Below are 20,052 nucleotides of genomic sequence, written 5' to 3'. Positions count from 1 at the left end.
ACAGACAAATCAGTATGGGCACGCTTCGCAGGACGAACATTGTTAGCTTGAGAATTTTGATAAAACGCGTAACAAAGAATGGTCAATTGCATATTTCTGTTCTATACAGTGTAATGAATGATACGAATACCAATGCCATTTGGTCTAAAGGCAATGAACTTGATCTTGAGGTCATTGGCGATGATTAATCAGCAGAATTTAGTTCAGCGATCTTTTGTTTTCATGTGATTTGATCCGGATTATCAATAAGATAAGCGATTATATACTTGACGATAAGTTATTAAGATGTGTAGACGTCGGATTATACAGATTTTTCTGATTAGTGTTGTAATTCGGAATACACAGAGTGTCGGAGTTTTTTAAACTAGCCTAAGAAGGAAATCAATCGAGACCAGAAAATGATGTCAGATTACGCAGAATGTCAGAATACTCAGATGTCCGATATCACAGAGTACACTGTACAAACAGATGATAGCACATCACCAAGTAGCCCAACTCAATATATTATTTACAATAAGTAATTACAATTTTGATGGTTAAAAGATTTACACAACAGATTTACTTACTGTTTCAGATATACAGATTCTGGTGGCTTGAAAAAATCAGCTAATTGGTTGATTGTTATCTACAAAATAATAATACACTTATACATTTTTCATCACTTAAAGTCAAATATTGTCTTGAAAGACAGCAAAATTTGGTTATGACAAAAGCTCTTATTCATTTCTATCCAAGAGATGCCCTAATATTTCAAGGGCTTGATCATCTACCTGGCACCATTTTATTTTCCAAATACTGTCAACAATCTGTGCAGGCATTTAAATTGTTGAATAGGTTGGTCAACAGAGTTTCTATTTGTAGACTCATGAAATCATCCACATAATTTTAATACTTACAGCATCATAAGCTATCTCTAATGGTCTAGAGTTAACTCTAATCCTTGTATCACATCCACCATCCAATGGATTAGTTTCAAAATTAACAGTTAATAAAGAGTAGTTTTGATCTTTATCTTGTGTCTGAGATAGAACTAATTTAGGACGTATATTATTCTGCATGGTACCAGTCACTGTCATATTATCTATTTTAGCTTCTAATCTATAATATATAATACAACACAATTTTACATTCTAGATATAGAACTTCATTTCACTTCTCTCAAGTCCAAGTCTAACTGTGTCCAATTTATATGATGCAGCATAAATATAACTTGGCCAAATATTGCACAATTTTAAAAACTCAAAATTGAACAAATTTTGATCAGATAATGCAACGATAATACTAAATTTTGATTCAAGTCTTATAGAATAAATCTTATAAATTTGCTGTATCCTCATTTCGAATTCAACTTTATATTTTCATATGTGAATAACCAACTCAACAGTGATTAAAGTATAACTTACTTAACAGCATTAGCAGCCGGTCTCTGTCCAACAGAAGTGAAAACATCTTTTAATGATAATCTCATTATCAATGGTTTCCTACAATATAAAAACAGTTTTTTTTACTAAAAATGGGTATTTTAATACCTAGAAAACCATGTGTAGTGAATAATAAGACACTAGTACATGATACAAATCACCTCTATTAATATTGCAATTTTTTAGATAATAATATTTCATACTACCAAAAGAATAAAAGTGCCATAACAATGGATTATCTGAATTTTTTTACAGAAATAAACTTACTCTTTAGTTGTATCATTGAGTGAGACACTAAGGTTGTTTAATTTAGTAACTAATTGTACTGCTACAAACTGAAATAAAACAAATTAATACTATCAAAAGAAAATCATATTTCATTAGTAATGTGGTGGGTGTTAAAAGGCAAGGCAGGGCAAGCTCACTCTTTCAGAACACCTGACACTCTGTAACTGAGTTTGTTAACTCTCCATCCCTTAAACCTAATTGCTAATATTATATATTTGGTAAATATTTTACATCATATATTTGATGACGGGAGAATTTGACAGAACATGGAATATCCTTTCCTTTCAGATCAATTTCATTTTTTTTAAACGCTCACATTTTTCTCCTTAACACTAATCTTAAAGATATTAAAAAAGATATTCATGCTACCTCTTTAGGAAAAGTTGGATCAGCTTCATTTTCAGAATAACCAATAGCTCCATATAGTTTAGCCTTTTCTTCTGGTGTATACATTTCATAGAACTTATCTTCTACAAAAAAAATAATTCATTATGAGTTTTAATAAGCAATTTTTACCATTGTTCCTAAATGGATAAAAAAATAAACAGGTAGAATGGTTAGACTAAAAGTGTATGAGCAAAAACCTAATGTGAAGTTGACAGTTTATCAAAATGTCCTGAATTACAAAACTTACTTATTTCATCAGCAGCTGTCTCAACTTCAGATTTTCCTTTTTTTCCACCACCAAACCACCCACCAAACCATCCACCACCTTTCTCTTCCTTGCGTTTAGCACCTAATTTAGCTGCTTCTACTTCAGCTTGTTGTCTCATTATAGTTATACTAAAAACATCTAACAATTTTTCTCCCTCCTATTAATTTATAATATAATATTGATCAATATACAAAGCTTGTTCCATTGAATTCAAATTTGCATGTACTTAGATCTTGGGCTTCCTCACTGGATTTTGAAAGAAATATAGCTGAGGGCACCACTATTTACAGTCACTTCTACAGCTAAGTATTGGTGAGAAATACTGATAATTGCTTGAATTCATTCAATTCATTTCATTTTTTAAAAAAGTAATCTGTTTAAAGGTTTTAGGTACTCGTAAAATAATCTAACATGAATGCTCATAGCTTCAGAGATATGCACATGGATCAATGGTAGTTTTTTTTTCTGTGGTCAAATTGTAAGAAATGATAATATAAATGCCTGACTTTCATCCAAAGTTAAGTTAAGTTATGACTTACATCTAAGATTTTCTGATCACTAGAAGATACTTTTTTGGTATCTAATTTTCGAACGTAAGCTTCTCGATAAGATTTCATCAACTTCCGATGTTTAATGATATTTTTCCAGGACCACATCTTTCTTCTTCTTCTTACAGTTTCTTCTAATATACTCTCATAGGCATAATGCCACCTGGAATATTCAGATTGTATAAATCAAGATATTTTGTGTCATTTGAGATACTGAGAATTTTTGAACATCATTAAATTTGTTTCATAGAAAATATAAATTTTTTAGAAGGTGATAACTTACCATTTTTTTACATGTCCTTTAAACGGTACATCAGGTTTATATTTTCTATATATGCCTAATAATGCCATTCTTTCTAATGATTCTAAAGTCTCCAAAACATCATTGTACTGAAATAAATAAACAAATAAAACAAAACTATGAATATCCCATTTCTTTTTTGTTATTATGTTGAGGCATTTTTGTAAGAAACTTCAATAATTTTAGCCTGGACCATCGGGAGCATCTGGCAGTCAAATGTCATCATATTGCATATTGTGTTGATTCATTTTTATTCATTTGTAGACAAAACTGAATATCATTATCATTCTGAGAAGTGATAAAGGTAATTATATTTCAGTTGTAAATAACCAGGGAACTTTATTTCAATGAATAAAAAATCTGACACCAACCTGTAATTTATTTAGGGCTATAGCTACATTGTCAAATACTAGTGTTAAAAATATCTTAGGTATAGAGAAATTACTCAGTTCTGGTTTGGTATTGAGTTTAAGATGAGCTACTGATGAGATAGGTTTTAATACTGAAATAAAGTGTATACCAAACTCTATAAACTGTATATTAAAAACATAATAACTATATTTACTCAACTTTTAAAGAAAAATGTAAGAGAACTTAAAAGTAGAACTTCTCTCTTTCACATTTAACAAGCAACAGTTTGTCCATCTGTGTATGTAAATCTTTCATATTGAAGAATAAAATTCCTGATTTGATAAAAACTTACTATATTGCAGAGGTATTTTATTTTCTGCTGGATTTAAACTTGATTTCAATGCAGGCTAAAAACAAACAAACAAATAATTAGAAATAACAATTTTTTTTTCTAGAAGAGTAGCTAAAATAAAATTATCAGACTAAAATACAGATACAGACCATTGATAGAGAAATTAAGAAATGGTTTAAAAAAAATTATATTTCAATCCGTATTTCAATCCTACATGATTGAAAAAAAACACATACTTTTATCATTTGCAGTATAAATATCATATCTGCTGCAGCCAGTTTGCTTGGAATGGTTTTCAGAAATAGTTAAACATTCCTATCTCATCTTTCAGAATTTAACTAAGCAGTTGTGTTTCTATGAACAATAAGGTGGGGAACTGAGGGCCATAGAATCATTAAGGGGCGCTGACAGAAATCCCTAAAATGGTAAGAGATTTGAGAGTGGGAGCCTAAAGCCGTATCAGTTTAAGGGGTAATAGGTAGGGGGCAATGTAGAAACTCAATAAATCCAAGTGCTTTAAATAGGAAATACTTACCAAGATGGCTTCCTTGGGTAAATCTTGAAACATTCTGTCTGAACTATTCCAATATACTGACAACATATCTAATCTTAATAGCTACAGAATAAAACGTAAAATAAATGTTACAGCTTTCAAATAGTCCTTTCAATATTTGCTTCATAAACCTTTAAAACTTAGATAAAAACATAACAGTCAAGGCAGCAAAAGTCTACATTCTTTTAAGCAAATATAACCCATATACTGGTAATGACCCCATACAAAAATGGTAAGAATCCTGTTCAGATATACTGGTAGATGTGGTAGAAATATAAAGACTATATTCTTCGAAAAACAGATTCATAACTTTCAGAAGCTGGAGTCTTTGTTTTTCATTCATGATTAATTGCATCAAATTGCATAACTTTTATAATATCCATAAATTAATTACTTTATAAATCTGTGTTACAGCATCTTTAATAACGGTTGGTGTCCAGTTTTCATCAGTAGTCTACAATAGAACAAAAAAATCACAGCTAAATGGACAATCTTTCAACCTTTATTGTATTAGGTTATCTGTTCATTCAGATGAGTCTTACTCAGTTATGACATCACAGCCACAAATACCTTTAAATTCAACTGATTATAAAGATAGTCATATTATAGTCCAGTTAAGTGATTTTTAGTTACATTAACCAAATTTGTTGGAAAGTAAATCAAGATGGATAATTAAGATGTGACTGATTTCTTAAATCATTTCATTTCATTATTATGACAAAAGTTACAGGCTGCATGATTAAGTAATCATACAGCCTGTAACTTTTGTCATAATAATGAAATGACAGTTGATTTGAATATAATCTTTTTCTATAAATTCTACAACTATAATATTCATCAGTTAAAACTATTGATTGTATAATATTATTTAATTCAACTAAACAATGTCATCATGACTTTATCATACATCAATGAGTAAATAAGATTTCATCTTTTTTCAATACAATAAAGAGGGAAATTGACTAATTTCTCATGTTAATTGATTTTCTGTATAAATATAACCTAATCAATTTATTTAATGAAAATGCCATTCTTTCAGTTTACAGAATAGAACTTGAATTTGTTGCATAGCAATAATATCTCAAGCATCAGGCAAGTTAATACTCAATTCTGTACAGCAACAGACTTAACATGATTAAAAAAAAACTTCATAAAGTCACTTTTCTGATGCCATATTTTTCAACAGCATTTGAAAATAAAGGAAATACTCCTTTATCATTTTGATAACAAAATTAACTGGATTCAAGAATGTATAAAGAAGCAACCAAATTCTTTCAGGAATATTACATCCTACATAAATTGTATGTAATGAATTCAAAGATTATTACCTGGAAGAGTAAATCTTTTAAGGTGGCACCAATAGCAAAAGGATGATTAGGATTAGTGAGATTATCCTCATATCGTACATGTATATTTGATACCTTTATCTGGATATTCTTTATCACCTGTGTGGCAAGTTTTTCAGCAAAACTATCTTGTTTGGGATCTTTTGCTTTATCTGAAATAATATGCAAATTGTTTTCTTTGTTTTGTTGGATTGTTAATATGTTAATACAGTCTGTGATATACATGGTGTATTGCATGTTTCTGTCCATATCTAATCTATTTTTCAAATAATTCCTGATAATAGAAAGATAGCATGCCAGGCAACATACACTCACTGGCAGCTATCAGAAATGAGCAGAGTCTCTAGTTACTAAAACACAAATTTTCACATAATTAAGATCTAAAAAGAAAGCCTGCCAGGCAAGTTAATATATGCCTACTGGCAGCTTTGATTTTGAATAAAAATATTTGGCAGTACAGTAACTATCACCAGCATGAAATATTCAACCTTCAATCATACACTTCTTTTGAACTTTTTGAGGCGATACTGCATAATATTACTAAGTTTGTCAAAATCCATCAAGAATTGGGCCTTCTAGAGTGTTTATACTTATAGGCTAAAACTTAAACGAGTTTTCAAGAACAAGGGCAATAACTCAAACTAAATATTTTTCAGTTCTTCAGATTTTCGATGGGGTTTATCCTTGGTTGATAACAAACACTCACACCAAGTTTTGTCAAAATCCATAAAGAATTGTACTTTCTAGAGTGCTTATGTGCTAAAAACTGAATGCATTTTCAAGAAAAAGGGCAATAACGCATACTAACTATTTTTCAATTTTTCTGATTTTCAATAGAGTTCATCCTTGGGTGATTACGAACACTCACACAAAGTTTCATCTAAATCCATCAGGAATAGTGTCTTCTGGAGTGTTTACAAGCTAAAAATTGAACGCGTTTTCAAGAACAAGGGCAATAACTCAAACTAAATATTTTTACATTTTTTTTTACATGTTGGCATATAAAAAGTTTATATTATCTAAATTCACTATATTTTGGGGTAAATACCATGAATAGTACAGGGAATTCTATATTCATTGCCATTTTTTGGTAATTTTACTAGCTAAAATCAGTCCTGTAAATTCAAATTCAATTGCTTTAATTTTTATTCTCTATGAAATAAATATTTGTAGTATAATAGAAAAGGCATATTAGATCAATAAAGCAAAGAGATGTATGACTAACACAATATAACAATATACCACTTGTTATTAACCATTAATAATTAATCAGCTTCATTAACATAACAATAGTCTGATACTACACTCTTTGTCACTTGTCATTAAACTAGATGTCTGGTACTCTTCACAACCAAAACCAGACTCATATTAGCAATTGAAATCAAGCAATAATTAGAAGTTTAATACCAATATCAATTAACAAGGCACCAATCACAACTAATTCATACCACCCAATCATCAATTACAGTGGGAAAGTAATAATTTTTCTAAAGGCACTGGTCATGGGATAACATTTTTTTACTTACTCTTCGAATATCACAGATAGTTATATTTTATATTTTTTGATAAAACTTGTCAAAATATGAAAAAATACCTTTATCAGCTTCCAGTTTTTTAGCTTCTTCAATTTGTTTAAGCTTCTTTTGTTTAGCATCTTGTTTTGCTTTCTGTTCTTTTTCTTCATTATATCTAATGGCTATAAAAATGAAGAAAGGAATTAAAAAATGAAATAAATTGCTCAAGTAGGGATTTTTTTATATGAACATAGTTAAGGCTGAAAAAGGCTGATTAAAAGGCTGACAAGGCAAAAAAATCAATTAACCTTTATTTAACATTATATAAACAGATTTTTATACTATAAACAAATGAAAGTGTTACATAAACTTTATTTAACATTATCAATTAAACTTACATGCATTAGGAACAGCCAACGCATAAATTCCATCTATTTCAGCCACTACAGGGGCTGTGTATAAATTCTTCCATGGAATTTTTAAGGTTAATTTTCCTGCAAATGATTACATGATTAAAGATATGCTTGAATTTCAGAACCAAGGAGAACCAATGCAATACCTTGAGGAGCCTTACCCTTGCCTTGGCACCTTAACACCTAACTAGGCATTGACCCACTCTTAAATTGAAATAATCAAATTGAGGTATAACATCATGAAAATATTTCAATTCTGCCCATATCTTTCACCCAAAAAGTTGAAAGATTTGATTCCAATATTCAGTTAATAATAGCTGACAATAAATCAATTGAATAAATTATTAAGATTAAGACATCTATTGAATAGCATTAATCATTCAGGTCATTGCTTGTACATGTGTGGACTGTATATTCAGTACACAAAGGTGAAGAAGAGTCCTAGCAGACAACCAATTCATATATAGTCTGTTTCCTTTTAGTAATTTTATAAGACATGTCATAGGTTACCTATGTGTCCAGCTTTTATCTTCACAGGTAAATCTAAGTCATTCTACAACAAAAAAATTACACAAAATAAAAGTTTTTCATTCTTTCAATAAAAATTACAAAATAACAAAACACAAGACAATATTATGGAATATAAAACACTTCTTTAATAAGGTTGGGCACATAACATTTTAACACAATATACACGTGTTGTCATCATATGTAATGAAAAAAACATCAAAATACCCAAAAATAAATCTGAAATATTTGTCTCAAATAGTATTCATAAATGATTAATTTAAACTAGCCTGGCAGACAAATGATTTTCTGGACGTATATTTGAATGTCACAAGATATTCGAGAAAGAGAACAATAACTTTAAAGGTTACTTAATATTAACCCATGATCTATTCCTATCTATGTAACTTGCATTATCAACCATTCCATATACACAGCATGGTTTCTGGCAAACTGTGCACGTAATATAACAAAGAATTTAAGGTCATGATACAAGGTTCTATGGTGGTAGGGCTGGTGATGTACCAGTAACACGAATTTATATCGTTAGTAACATCGTCTAAATAAATAAATCCAAAATATCGCCATCATGATATAACTTTAAATTTTGTCCACATTAGATCATCTACACAATTTTAATTAGTGACTTGATATTTGAAACAGATGATTTTCTTGATATTAAAGACTGATTTTTTGTTGGTAAATCTAAAATTGTGTTTCAAAATCAAGTAATAACCATACTTAATAAATATCGTGAAATATAAATGTTTGATATGGTGATATACACTTGAACCAATATCGCCCAGTCCTATAGGGTGGTGTAATTTCAATAAGTCTTGTCAACTGGGTACAAGTAATCATTGTTAGTAAAGGTAAATAAAGTATTTCAATTAAATTGTCATCATTTCAGATATAACATATCACTTGTTCAAGTACCTCCTTGATTCGCTGTACATTTGACAACCCTCCTACACTGTAAATTGAATCTTTAAAAATATATATATAGAAATACAGTTGGTGTGATAAAATCCAAATACATGTATTTTTAAAAGGTCACTTTTGTCAATAAACTATAGTGATTAATTCTCAGGGCCAGACAAGGCTGCAATAAATTGTAATTAACATTATAGTAAATCAAGTTGTCTAAGTTCTTCTCAGCACGCTTGTCTGTGGAATTCTTCTTGAAGAAGTTGAAATTAGTTGGTGCAATCACCTGATGTAAACAACAACGGCACTGAATAATGTTGACATTCTGCAGGAAAAGGTGAGGGTCACTTATAAGGCATGCCGAGTAATCTGAGTAACGTTCCTAGATCAATTACTGTTTACATTACACTAAATTACCGTGTCTGTTCTGAAAACCATTCCAAAGTGGTCCAGGTTCGGAACAACATGATCTGCATGAGGTTCAAGTTTACAGAAATATAGGAGTGGCACTTTTTGACCTTGAAATTCATTATTGTGTATCAAATGTGTTCTGATGAGAGATTTTAATCAGTGATTTTTATATTACATGGATCTCTTTATAGGATATGTACATAGCACAAAAAGTTAAGCACCACTAACTTTAATTCAGTATATTCTGAGACGTCGCGTACGTCGTAGAGACTCTCCTGTGCAAACTGTAACTGAGTTGGATGCAGAATTCCATCAGGAGTGGCAGCAAATTCCTCAACAGGACATTCAAAGACTGATGGAAAACTGATACTTCGTATTTGGGACTATAAAGACAATATACGATCATCCACTTCCTGTTGTTGATTTTTTCACGAAACCATTTTTTTTTTCACATTAGGTCCCAATATATACATCTCTGTTATCAAGTATGGTTGTGAATTGCATTCATTTGCAAAACAATGGTTCAAAATCTGGTGGCGCTTAACTCTTTGTTCTAGGTATGTATTGTTGGCTACAAGTCTACCATAGAATCTAGATTCTGAATCAGATGGTTGGGTTCAATCTAATTGAAGTTTTATAAATATTATACAGGTGTGGTTTTAAATCAAAGACAAATGATTTGGTCTATAATATGTTGTAAGAACGTAAGAAGTCAAACTGGTTCAATATTCATTTATATACCATAATTTTCTACCATTTATGACTTAGTGACAACAGATGGTTTTAGTGTTACTATAAAATATCCTAATGAGTTTTAGTATATATAAACAAGTGTTACTTCATTTATCACATAGTTTGTAAACTTTCATTATGTTTAATCATATATTTACCCATAAATGTGTGTATGTTTACAAAAACTACCTCAAAAAGAAATATTTAAAAGACTTTAACCACATTATGTCGATTTGATAAGAGCAACATAATCAAAAGGTATCTAATCTGCCTTCAACTGTTAACATATAAGTTATCTTTTCTTTGAAGCATGAAAAATGAATCAAACTGATATTCAAATAGGTCAAACAATTTTCACAATCAAACCAGGGTGGAAAATTCATTTGATCAGCTGGACAAAGTACATTGAGGTCATGAACATTAACTTATCATATATCAGATAAACTTTATGTGAGGGCAATATAAATAACATCCCATTCACTCTTAACTAGTTCTAGAGAAATAAAAATAACTGACTTACCAGAGCACTTTCTTTTACATCTAAATTCTGTAGAACTGCATCACCTAAAAAGAATAATACACAATACATTTAGATAAAGATGAATCATGTACAGTATGACTTTTATTTAACAAGCAATTTGAAAAATATTACAAGCAGTATTTAATCTGTAGCTTAAAGGGGCAGTATGCAATATTCACATGATAAAAAACCTTGTCAATCTGGCATGAAAATTATAATAAAATATGCTATTTACTAGAGTTTGCTTTAAAAGGGGTGATTAAAAATGGTGTGTAGGCCTACTGTAACTTAAGCAGTTTAAACATGTTTTGGTGTTAGGTAGGCCTTAAAACAGCTCAATATAATCAGTTGAAAACTTCAGCATGAATAGGATACATATTTCTTTACAATTTGGTATTTATTTTGCTTAAATCTATACATATTAGTTTTACAACATTAACCAAAAGCATAGCGAAGAAGCATACAATGTGGTATCAACCACAACTAACTACACCTGTTACATTCTTATGTATAATACATGTTATAATGTTATATAAATGAAATGATGAAGTTTGCTTTCCACATGTTGTATAAAGTACTGAAATATCAATAAATACACTGGTGCATGAAGTAAATAGTTAACACTCAAGTATAAAGACTAACAATTCATTGATGATTTGATGCTATTATTATAGTTGATTAAAGTTCTCAAAGGAAATCCAACAAGGCCTTTTCATTGGATATTTTGTTTTGCAGGAATTGTCAATCAGATCCAAAAGCTGCAAGGAACACTGATCTATTCAAAAAATTCCAATGACAGCAAATATTTCAAAAGTACAACTTCAAATCATGCCTATCTAAAAGTCCTACATTCTGTTTTATAACTCTTAATGTGCAATGTAATTTAAAGTAAAGTGTTTAGTTGATTACATCACTGCACAAGCAAACAACATTCATGTAATGTAACAGTTATCAACTTTAGAAAGTATAATGACAGAAAAAGTCATCTGTTGGCAGCATTCTTATCGATTTGACTGTATATAAATAGAGATATATGGTAATTGCAAGACAAACTCATTAAGATAGCAAACCTATAAATGAGTTCTCACTGCAAAATAAAGACATTCCATTATGCTAATGTTAATAACGCCCTAATGGTATTGACAGCTTTTTTTTAATTGCAAGAGAGATATAATTACTGTGTGCTCTATCCTCTTGGCAAGCACATAGCTCTATGACTTAATGAACCCCCTCCTCCAATAAATAACTTTGGCGCAATACCATGTAGAGGTTCTCGGTGTCGCACCTGTGAACATATAGATATGTCTCATTATTTTCAAAATAAAAAAAACGGAAAAATATTTGAAATTAAAGAACGTCTCACGTGTACGGATAAAAATATCATTTACCTAATTTCGTGTAAAAAATGTGACAAACAATACGTCGGCGAAACCCAGAACACGTTGCGAACTCGATTTAGCGGCCATCGCTTTGATATAATTCATAGCAAAAATAGACCAATTTCTCATCATTTTAATTTACCTGACCATTCCATTGAAGACCTTTTTATCATGCCTATTGAATCAATTCCTGACTCCGACCTTATCAAACCAAAAACCAAACGATTACAGAGAGAAAGCTACTGGATGGACCAACTCCAAACAGTGGCTCCAAATGGACTTAACATCCAGCATGATAATCAAATGATTCCATTTGTTGCCACCTTTAATCATACAGCTGCCAAAACCTCATCCATCGTCAAACAGTATTACAGTGAATTACAGAACAGATTTCCGAATGTATATACCAAACGACTTGTAATTGCCTATAAGCGCAATAAAAACCTTAGTAATTTTCTGGTCCGTGGTAGACTCGATCCCATTGCATCCAATAATACTTGACCTCCCTCTCTATTTTTCTAGCTCATTAAGTATAATATATTCTAATCCTTATATATAGATGTTTATCTTTTCAGAACCTATTCATACTCTTTTCTTTTAGAACTGGTAACAAGAAATTTTTCATATTATAGACTTGTTTATTGTAGATTACTCGTGGTTGTTTTTTTTAACTTAATACTAACTATGCTAACTTCACCTTATCTTGTATTGAACATTTATCTCTTTATTTGTGACCTTGGCCAGTGCTTTACATAGAACTTCTTCACTCTTAACACTATATCACTATAAAGTTCAATGTGATATCTATGTGGGGACTAATGTAGGCAGATAATAACTTAGTTGCAATTGTCACTTACAATAGCTTTTATATCATACCTATATATCACTCAGACCTAGTCCCATAGCCTGTTTGTTTCAATAACTAGCTGAACACTTTGCCCTATTAAATATTTACCATATTGCTTATCCTGTTCCTTTAACAATATATTTGTTACTGGAGAAATTATTCAATCATGTTATGCTTTGTATTATGCTTAGGGTTACAGTCCCTTGATTTATTGTCCACCTTCCTACAGGTGACAGTAGACCTGTTCTTATTTCAGCTACAATTGTCACATCACGCACCAATGAATCTATTAGCACGTGCTTTGGTATAGTAGAATGGGTTGTGTATGCCACGTTCCAATAAAACTATTGATTTTTCTCTTCCATTATATTTTTATAGCGTCTGTTGAAGTCTATTAAACAACCTTAATATCAGATTCTGGAGAAAAGCTGTACAGTATTAAAATAAGGGTTGGCAGTATTCTGTTATGTACTGTCAAAATGATCATTATAGGAAAGTCCACAGTAAAGCTTCTAAACTTCTAAACGAAAAACTTGAATATTATTGATAATATTTGGCAACCAATATCTATTATTTAATGAAATTAGAAAATATAATAGTAAAAGGAGGAGATCTTGTCAGTTTATGAAGAAAAATATAAAATAAGTGTAACAAGCCAATTAATTAATACTGTGAAAAAGGGTTTGAATTTTGACTTTGTTATATGCTTGCTAACTAACTTAAAGCAGCATCAATTTAAACCCTCTTTTAGTGTAGGCCTATAGTTACAGTACCCTTATAATTTTTAGTGCTAGGGTGTATTGAGGCAAGTCTGAATGAAAGCACTGGCCTAGGTCACCAAGCAATAGATAAGTCTATTAATTATGTGAAAATTAGTTAGTCATTAGTATGATTTTAGTTGAAAAGACACACACACAAACATACACTGCATGCTATATATACTGTATATATAGCAAATTTTAGTGTTATGGATCACAAATCGTGCCATGATACGATACGTTTCGCGATATTGATTAATGGGATAAAAATTAACATTTATCTTCAAAGTTTATATATTTATTTAAAACATGGAAGACCGTAAAAAGGATCAAAACATAAATTTATGCCATGAGCATGCATTTCAACCTGTCAATCCAATATTTTATATGAACAGTCTGTGGATTGAGTAAGCTTATTCATTTTATTAAAGCAAGTTTTATTCCAACCACATAGTTTTCAGACTAAAAAATATTGACTTTAAATTGTTATATGGTAGTTTAAATAGAGTTTAAAAATCAACAAAGCATGTTGGTTGGTCAGTTTAAAATTCATGTGAAATCATGAATATTTTTTAGATATGAGGCTTACATTTTGATGAGAAACATTGCAGAAATATGAATTAGTTTTGGACATGTGGAAGAGACCATGTTAGGCATGTAGCCTAAAAAAAAAAAAAAACAGTTGATAGTCTTAATCTTTTGTTTATCAACAAAATGCCAACTGATGAAAAGTTTGAAATAAGAGTTTACATGTCCAGTGAAATTTTCAGTTTGAAATGTTGTTCATTTCTGTAATTTCTGTGTAGTAAAAGTGTGTTTATTTCTAAGGTAGGCCTACAAGTACCAAACCTTGTGAATTGGCATGGACAGGGAGATGTTTTAACTATTAAGTATGTTGTACTTTGTCCCTAAATGAAGAAAAGAAAAACGAAAGTAGAATCACGTGCATGTGACATTTTCAACTGATTGATGTCACGCGCTTCATATATCCTGTCTTTGTTGACAGTGAGTGAATGAATGTTGGCCTTACTCTTCCTCTTTTTTTTTTTTTTTTTTTTTTTTTAGTAGGCCCAATTCTTCAATGTTCTATGTAAATTTCTTTAACAAAGCACAGTAATCGATGTCATAGATTGAATTCAGGTTAAGGAGATCTAATGTTTAATGATTTTCTAACTGACGAGATCACTGACAATTACTAGATTCCTGGAAGTGGGTGGAATTGTGAAATAGTCAGTCTCAGTGCCCGTTCGTCGATTGCGACTTACCTCCCCAAATTCCTAACTTCAGCTGCGAACTGTCTAAGTTTTCCACATAGTCCCCTAAAAATCTGTTGATGAGATCAACTACAAGTGATTCAAAAACCATTTTGGATCTACTAACTTATCCCTGCACTTTCAAAATGTATGCAATGTTTAAAATAGGCGAAAATATACACCGCATTCTACACCGGTCGAAGAGTGACGGCCATATTGTTGGTGTAAATATGCTAATGAGCTTCACGGAAGATGAATTCTCATCTATAGGCTGTTTCAATAAAGTAGACATAATCTACCCCACTATCATGTTTTCTTTAACTTTTGTGCTTATGACTTCATTAATCACTTTGTTATAGTGGAATTGCAGAACCACAAAAATTTGAATTTTTTAAAGAAAGCTGCTCACATCCTGTTCAAGTGCAGTGTACAATCTAATATATAAAAACTAACCATTCTGTAGGTTAACCCTGAATATGTAGAATTGTAAGGAAATAAGGTGACAATTAAGTGCTATGCATAGATTAAATTGGCACATAGTGGTTTCACCCCTTTTTACATCAGAGTCAGGGTTCAAATTAGATTAGTCATTGATCAATTGCAATTGATGAAAAGCAACAACATCTATTCTGCAAAATAGCGATAAATTGATTTAAAGACCACTGTAAACGACATGATTTGTCATATTCAATTATATAGATATAATTATCATGCAGAAATAAAATATTTGTTATTAATTCAAACTATTCTTCTTTACATACCCTAAGCTGCTTATATATATATCGTGGGTGACCGCTTGAAACCTCGTATATGCCATATTTGGTCATTTTGACTTTTTGGTACCGTTCGAAAGCTCGTAAAAGTGCGGATCTTGTGATCAAAACATTGGAATCCTTGCTTGATTGTAAATAACTCAAAAAGCACTAATTAAATAACACATATATAAACAGTCAGTTTAAAACCTCATAAAATATTATATTATACGAGGTTCAATGTTCCTTTTCTGTGGATGAAAATGAAAAACCTCGTATATAGTATTATTATACGAGTTTTTGGTTCAATTTCAAATTGTTATACGAGGTTTATATTTTCAAAGAATGAAAAAAAAATAATAAAAAAGATTTTAACAAAATACGCGTACAAATAGTTTTTTGCGTTTCTGTCAAAAAGTAATTCTGAGTCATATATCGTTGAACAAGTTTCAAGCGGTCACCAATTTTCACCATGCGAGGCTTCAGTGTGAAATTTGAAATCAGGAGGAAAAGGGAGGAAACCATTGTTAGCCCTGAAATTGACTTGTATCAGCTGGAAAAGCTGTATCCCTTTCAGCTAGATCATGACATCCTGTGTCAAATCATACCTAAAATATGATATGTGCAAGATATTGTTGATTTAATCAAACACACAAAACTTAATAAAATTCTGACATAAACTGTCACCTCTATCGCGTTTTGACAAATTTATTACTAAGTCAAGGGCAGTAACTCAAATTCCGTTGAATGAAAAATCATCAAATTTAATCTTGACTAAGATCTCATCATTATAAATGATCACACCTACTTTCATTTAAATCAGATGAAAATTGTAGTTTTTTATTGTGTTCACGAACAAATTTTGACGAGTTTTCAAAAACCGTTCATCACAAGATAGCCAAATTTAAACTTGTCCAAGATTTTCTCACTATACATATTCACACCAAATTTCATTTAAATCGGATGAAAACTGTAGTTTCTATTGTGTTTACAAACAAATTTTGATGCGTTTTTCATTAGTCAAGGGCAATAAATCAAAAACCGTTCATCAAAAGATCGTCAATTTCGATAATGTTCAAGATCTCATTGATATAAACGATCACACCAAATTTCATTAAAATCAGAAAAGAACTGTTGTATCTATTACATTCACAAGTCAATTGTGGACCAACGGACAGGGGCGACGACAATATACTACCACATTTTAACATGGGATAAAAAAATATACTTTGTTTGTGTACTTCTCCGGTTGTTACATGTAAATTATGGATTATTATCATTATAGCAAAATTCACAAAATCACAACAATGAGAAATGAAAATAACGAAGTTGATTGCTACTTTTATTTTCTACCGCCTCTTTCGGTCGGAAATATGAATATTTGATTGGTTCAATTGGTCCAATCAAAATTCAGTTTTCATAATCATAGATATCTAAAAATAACACGCTCATAATTGGGTAGTCGCTACTTTCCAGGGGCCTTATTCTCCAAAATTTAACTTAAATAAAATCAGGATTTTAAGAAATACGACAATCTGATTGGATAATAATAATAAATCTAAAATCAATTTTAGTAATTGAATAATCAGATCACTATAATCATCTTAAGTTAAGTTTTTAAGAATAAGGCTCCTGAGCAGTAAAAATTGAGGTCACGAGATTTAAGATACTTACGTAACCGTTTAAGAATTATTTTATCGATTGTGACAGAACGCTTGGATTTTTTACCTTGAAACTTTCATGAAAGGTAAGGGGCATCTTCCTCTACATGTTGGCATGAAGTATTATGTATTTCACGATCAAGACCACAAAAACTCATTGATAAACAATCTACCCCTTTCACAATTTAAAAACTTTAATTTTAAAAAAAATAGAAAATAGTTTTCTATCAATTGTCACAATTCTTTCTTCTTTTCTTTTTTTTAGAAAACTCACCATCATCAACCTGATCACAATTATCTTCAATCTGACAAACTTTGGACATTTCTTTCTCATGCTTTCTCTTTTTACTCTTTTTCTTTTTCTTCACATCATTTATGTCAGAGTCTAAAATCACAGTCTCAATATCTTTATCATGAGACTTACTCTTTTTTTTCGTTTTATTTTCGTTTGTGTTAGAATCAGATGCAACTGCCTCTTTATCATTAGACTTACTCTTTTTTTTCTTTTTCTTTTTTTTTGAAGCACATTTGTCTAATGTTTCACTAGTATCAGTACATCTATTAGAGTCATTTTCATCACAATCGGATACACTCTCCTTGATGTTATTACTTTTTCTTTTATTGTCTGATTTAAGTTTATCTTGCATTTGTTTTAATAATATAGCCTCATGTTCTTCTATTCTCTTTAATTTACCATTTAACTTTAATCCATGTCTTGCTCCCCTGAAATAAACAGATTAAATAATTTCAATTTTGACATAATACATACATAAGTAATGGACAGTGTTGGAGAGGGCAGGAATGTGTCATCAAACAGATGAAAAAGTTAATAAAACACAGAATATAAAAGATTGGTGTAATTTTAATTAGACTGTTATATATTAATACATGTAAAAATACGATGTTTCATCAAAATCAGATCAAAACAAATCATTAAATGTGGCCGTACAAAAATAAGATACAATAAGTGGTTGCCAAGATACACCCACTTCCTGATAAATTTCCAGTGTATCAAGGGCGGTCACCAATTTGTATCAGATCATACCAAAAATCTAACTTGTCACCTCTATCGCATTCACAAGCCACAGTTACCATCAAATTTATTATCAAAATCAGACCAGATCTTTATTTTTTATTTACAAATTTCGACATTTTCTTACTATGTCAAGAGCCATAGATCAAATTCCCTTCATCGAACTTGACAAATGTCTTATCAATATAAATGATATTCCATTAGAATCAGATGAAAACAAACAAATTTTTTACTTAGTCAAGGAAAATTGTTAAATTCGAACTTGATCAATGTCTTATCAATATAAATGATGACAATAGATTCCATTAAAATCATATAAAAACTGTAGATTCTATTGTATTCACAAACAAATTTTGATGCGTCTTTATTTAAAGCCAAGGGCAATAACTTAATAACTCAAAAACTGTTCATCAAAAAATCATCAAATTAGAACTTCACCACGACCTCATAGTTGTTGATGATCTCACCAAATTTCATTAAAATCAGATGAAAACTGTAGTTTCTATTGCATTCACAAACAAATTTTGTCACGTTTTTCCATAGTCAAGGGCAATAACTCAAAAACGATTCATCGAGAAATTGTTAAATTCGAATTTGACCAATATCTCATTGTTAAAGATGATCACGCTAAATTTCATTAAAATCAGATGAAAACTAATGTCTCTGTTGTGTTTACAAACAAATTTAGATGGGTTTTTACTAAGTCAAGGGCAATAACTGAAAAACGTTCATCTAAAAATCATCAAATTGGCGCTTGACCGGGATCTCGTAGATGACCACACCAAGTTTCATTAAAATCAGATGAAAACTGTAGTCTTTATTGCGTTCACAAACAAATTTTGATGCATTTTTACGAAGTCAAGGGTAATAACTCAAAGAAAGCTTGCAAGGCAAGGTAACATACGCCCACTGGCAGCTGTCAGAAATGATAAAACAGTCTTTAGTGACTAAAGGCCTGGTTATATGAAGCGGGCCAGCCGGTGAGCCGAAATTGAAATTCATCAAAGGAAAATGGAGTTGGGTACAAAAATATTCAAACATACTTATGTGCAGTTCTTCCCCCACATTTTGTAAACATTTCTTCATCTGTTACTGTATATTTTCTGAAGACAGGATCAAATAATTGCAAGTTATTAACTGAACAGAATCATTTGAGGTACAAAGTCGGCAATATAAAAGGGAACAGTCCATAATTGGATAAAGTTTAACTACAATGAGATTTATGATTTCAATAAGTCATTTCTGTAACTATCATCATTAAAAGGGACAGGTTCTCCATCTGTTTGACCAACCATACCTTAGTCTTAGAATTTTTCATTTAAGCTAATAAGTAATAATGTTTAAAGCTCACTGTCAAAATTTGAGCCTTCAAATCCATTTGTGTCCAGAATTTTCCATGTTTGAAAGTTAAAATGATGAAAATGGTAAATCAATATGTATACTGTCATGTTATAGTATTCATTAAGAATTCCATTTACTTTAAAGGTAAAATGTCAAAGACTGAATGCTACGGAGCCCCTAAGCGCAATT

General features: G+C 30.7%; 2 protein-coding genes across 2 annotated transcripts in view; both read right to left on the bottom strand.

Moving 5' to 3' along the window:
• LOTGIDRAFT_160876 (hypothetical protein) overlaps nucleotides 1–15,188 on the bottom strand; it is a gene marked incomplete at both ends in the record, with an annotated part of 47,847 nt that extends 32,659 nt beyond the window's left edge. The window contains 19 exons of the mRNA XM_009056055.1: nucleotides 567–625; nucleotides 897–1,098; nucleotides 1,404–1,481; nucleotides 1,689–1,756; nucleotides 2,079–2,179; nucleotides 2,344–2,521; nucleotides 2,904–3,075; nucleotides 3,196–3,302; nucleotides 3,585–3,715; nucleotides 3,917–3,971; nucleotides 4,452–4,532; nucleotides 4,864–4,923; nucleotides 5,798–5,967; nucleotides 7,410–7,511; nucleotides 7,728–7,823; nucleotides 8,253–8,295; nucleotides 9,809–9,970; nucleotides 10,840–10,883; nucleotides 15,089–15,188. Of these exons, the coding sequence (XP_009054303.1) occupies nucleotides 567–625; nucleotides 897–1,098; nucleotides 1,404–1,481; nucleotides 1,689–1,756; nucleotides 2,079–2,179; nucleotides 2,344–2,521; nucleotides 2,904–3,075; nucleotides 3,196–3,302; nucleotides 3,585–3,715; nucleotides 3,917–3,971; nucleotides 4,452–4,532; nucleotides 4,864–4,923; nucleotides 5,798–5,967; nucleotides 7,410–7,511; nucleotides 7,728–7,823; nucleotides 8,253–8,295; nucleotides 9,809–9,970; nucleotides 10,840–10,883; nucleotides 15,089–15,188 (2,009 nt within the window). The remainder of the gene's footprint in view (nucleotides 1–566; nucleotides 626–896; nucleotides 1,099–1,403; nucleotides 1,482–1,688; nucleotides 1,757–2,078; nucleotides 2,180–2,343; nucleotides 2,522–2,903; nucleotides 3,076–3,195; nucleotides 3,303–3,584; nucleotides 3,716–3,916; nucleotides 3,972–4,451; nucleotides 4,533–4,863; nucleotides 4,924–5,797; nucleotides 5,968–7,409; nucleotides 7,512–7,727; nucleotides 7,824–8,252; nucleotides 8,296–9,808; nucleotides 9,971–10,839; nucleotides 10,884–15,088) is intronic.
• A 1,971-nt stretch (nucleotides 15,189–17,159) lies between these two features.
• The window catches only part of LOTGIDRAFT_232202 (hypothetical protein), a 5,665-nt gene continuing 2,772 nt past the window's right edge, over nucleotides 17,160–20,052 (bottom strand). The window contains exons 6-9 of the mRNA XM_009056054.1: nucleotides 19,566–19,625; nucleotides 17,983–18,212; nucleotides 17,764–17,874; nucleotides 17,160–17,386 (exon numbers count right to left, since the gene is read on the bottom strand). Coding sequence (XP_009054302.1) covers nucleotides 17,310–17,386; nucleotides 17,764–17,874; nucleotides 17,983–18,212; nucleotides 19,566–19,625 — 478 coding nt within the window. The 3' untranslated portion in view covers nucleotides 17,160–17,309. The remainder of the gene's footprint in view (nucleotides 17,387–17,763; nucleotides 17,875–17,982; nucleotides 18,213–19,565; nucleotides 19,626–20,052) is intronic.

Source organism: Lottia gigantea, assembly GCF_000327385.1.
Source record: "Lottia gigantea unplaced genomic scaffold LOTGIsca_26, whole genome shotgun sequence".
In the NCBI taxonomy this organism is placed as follows: domain Eukaryota; kingdom Metazoa; phylum Mollusca; class Gastropoda; family Lottiidae; genus Lottia; species Lottia gigantea.
This window is presented reverse-complemented; position numbering and strand designations above follow the sequence as displayed.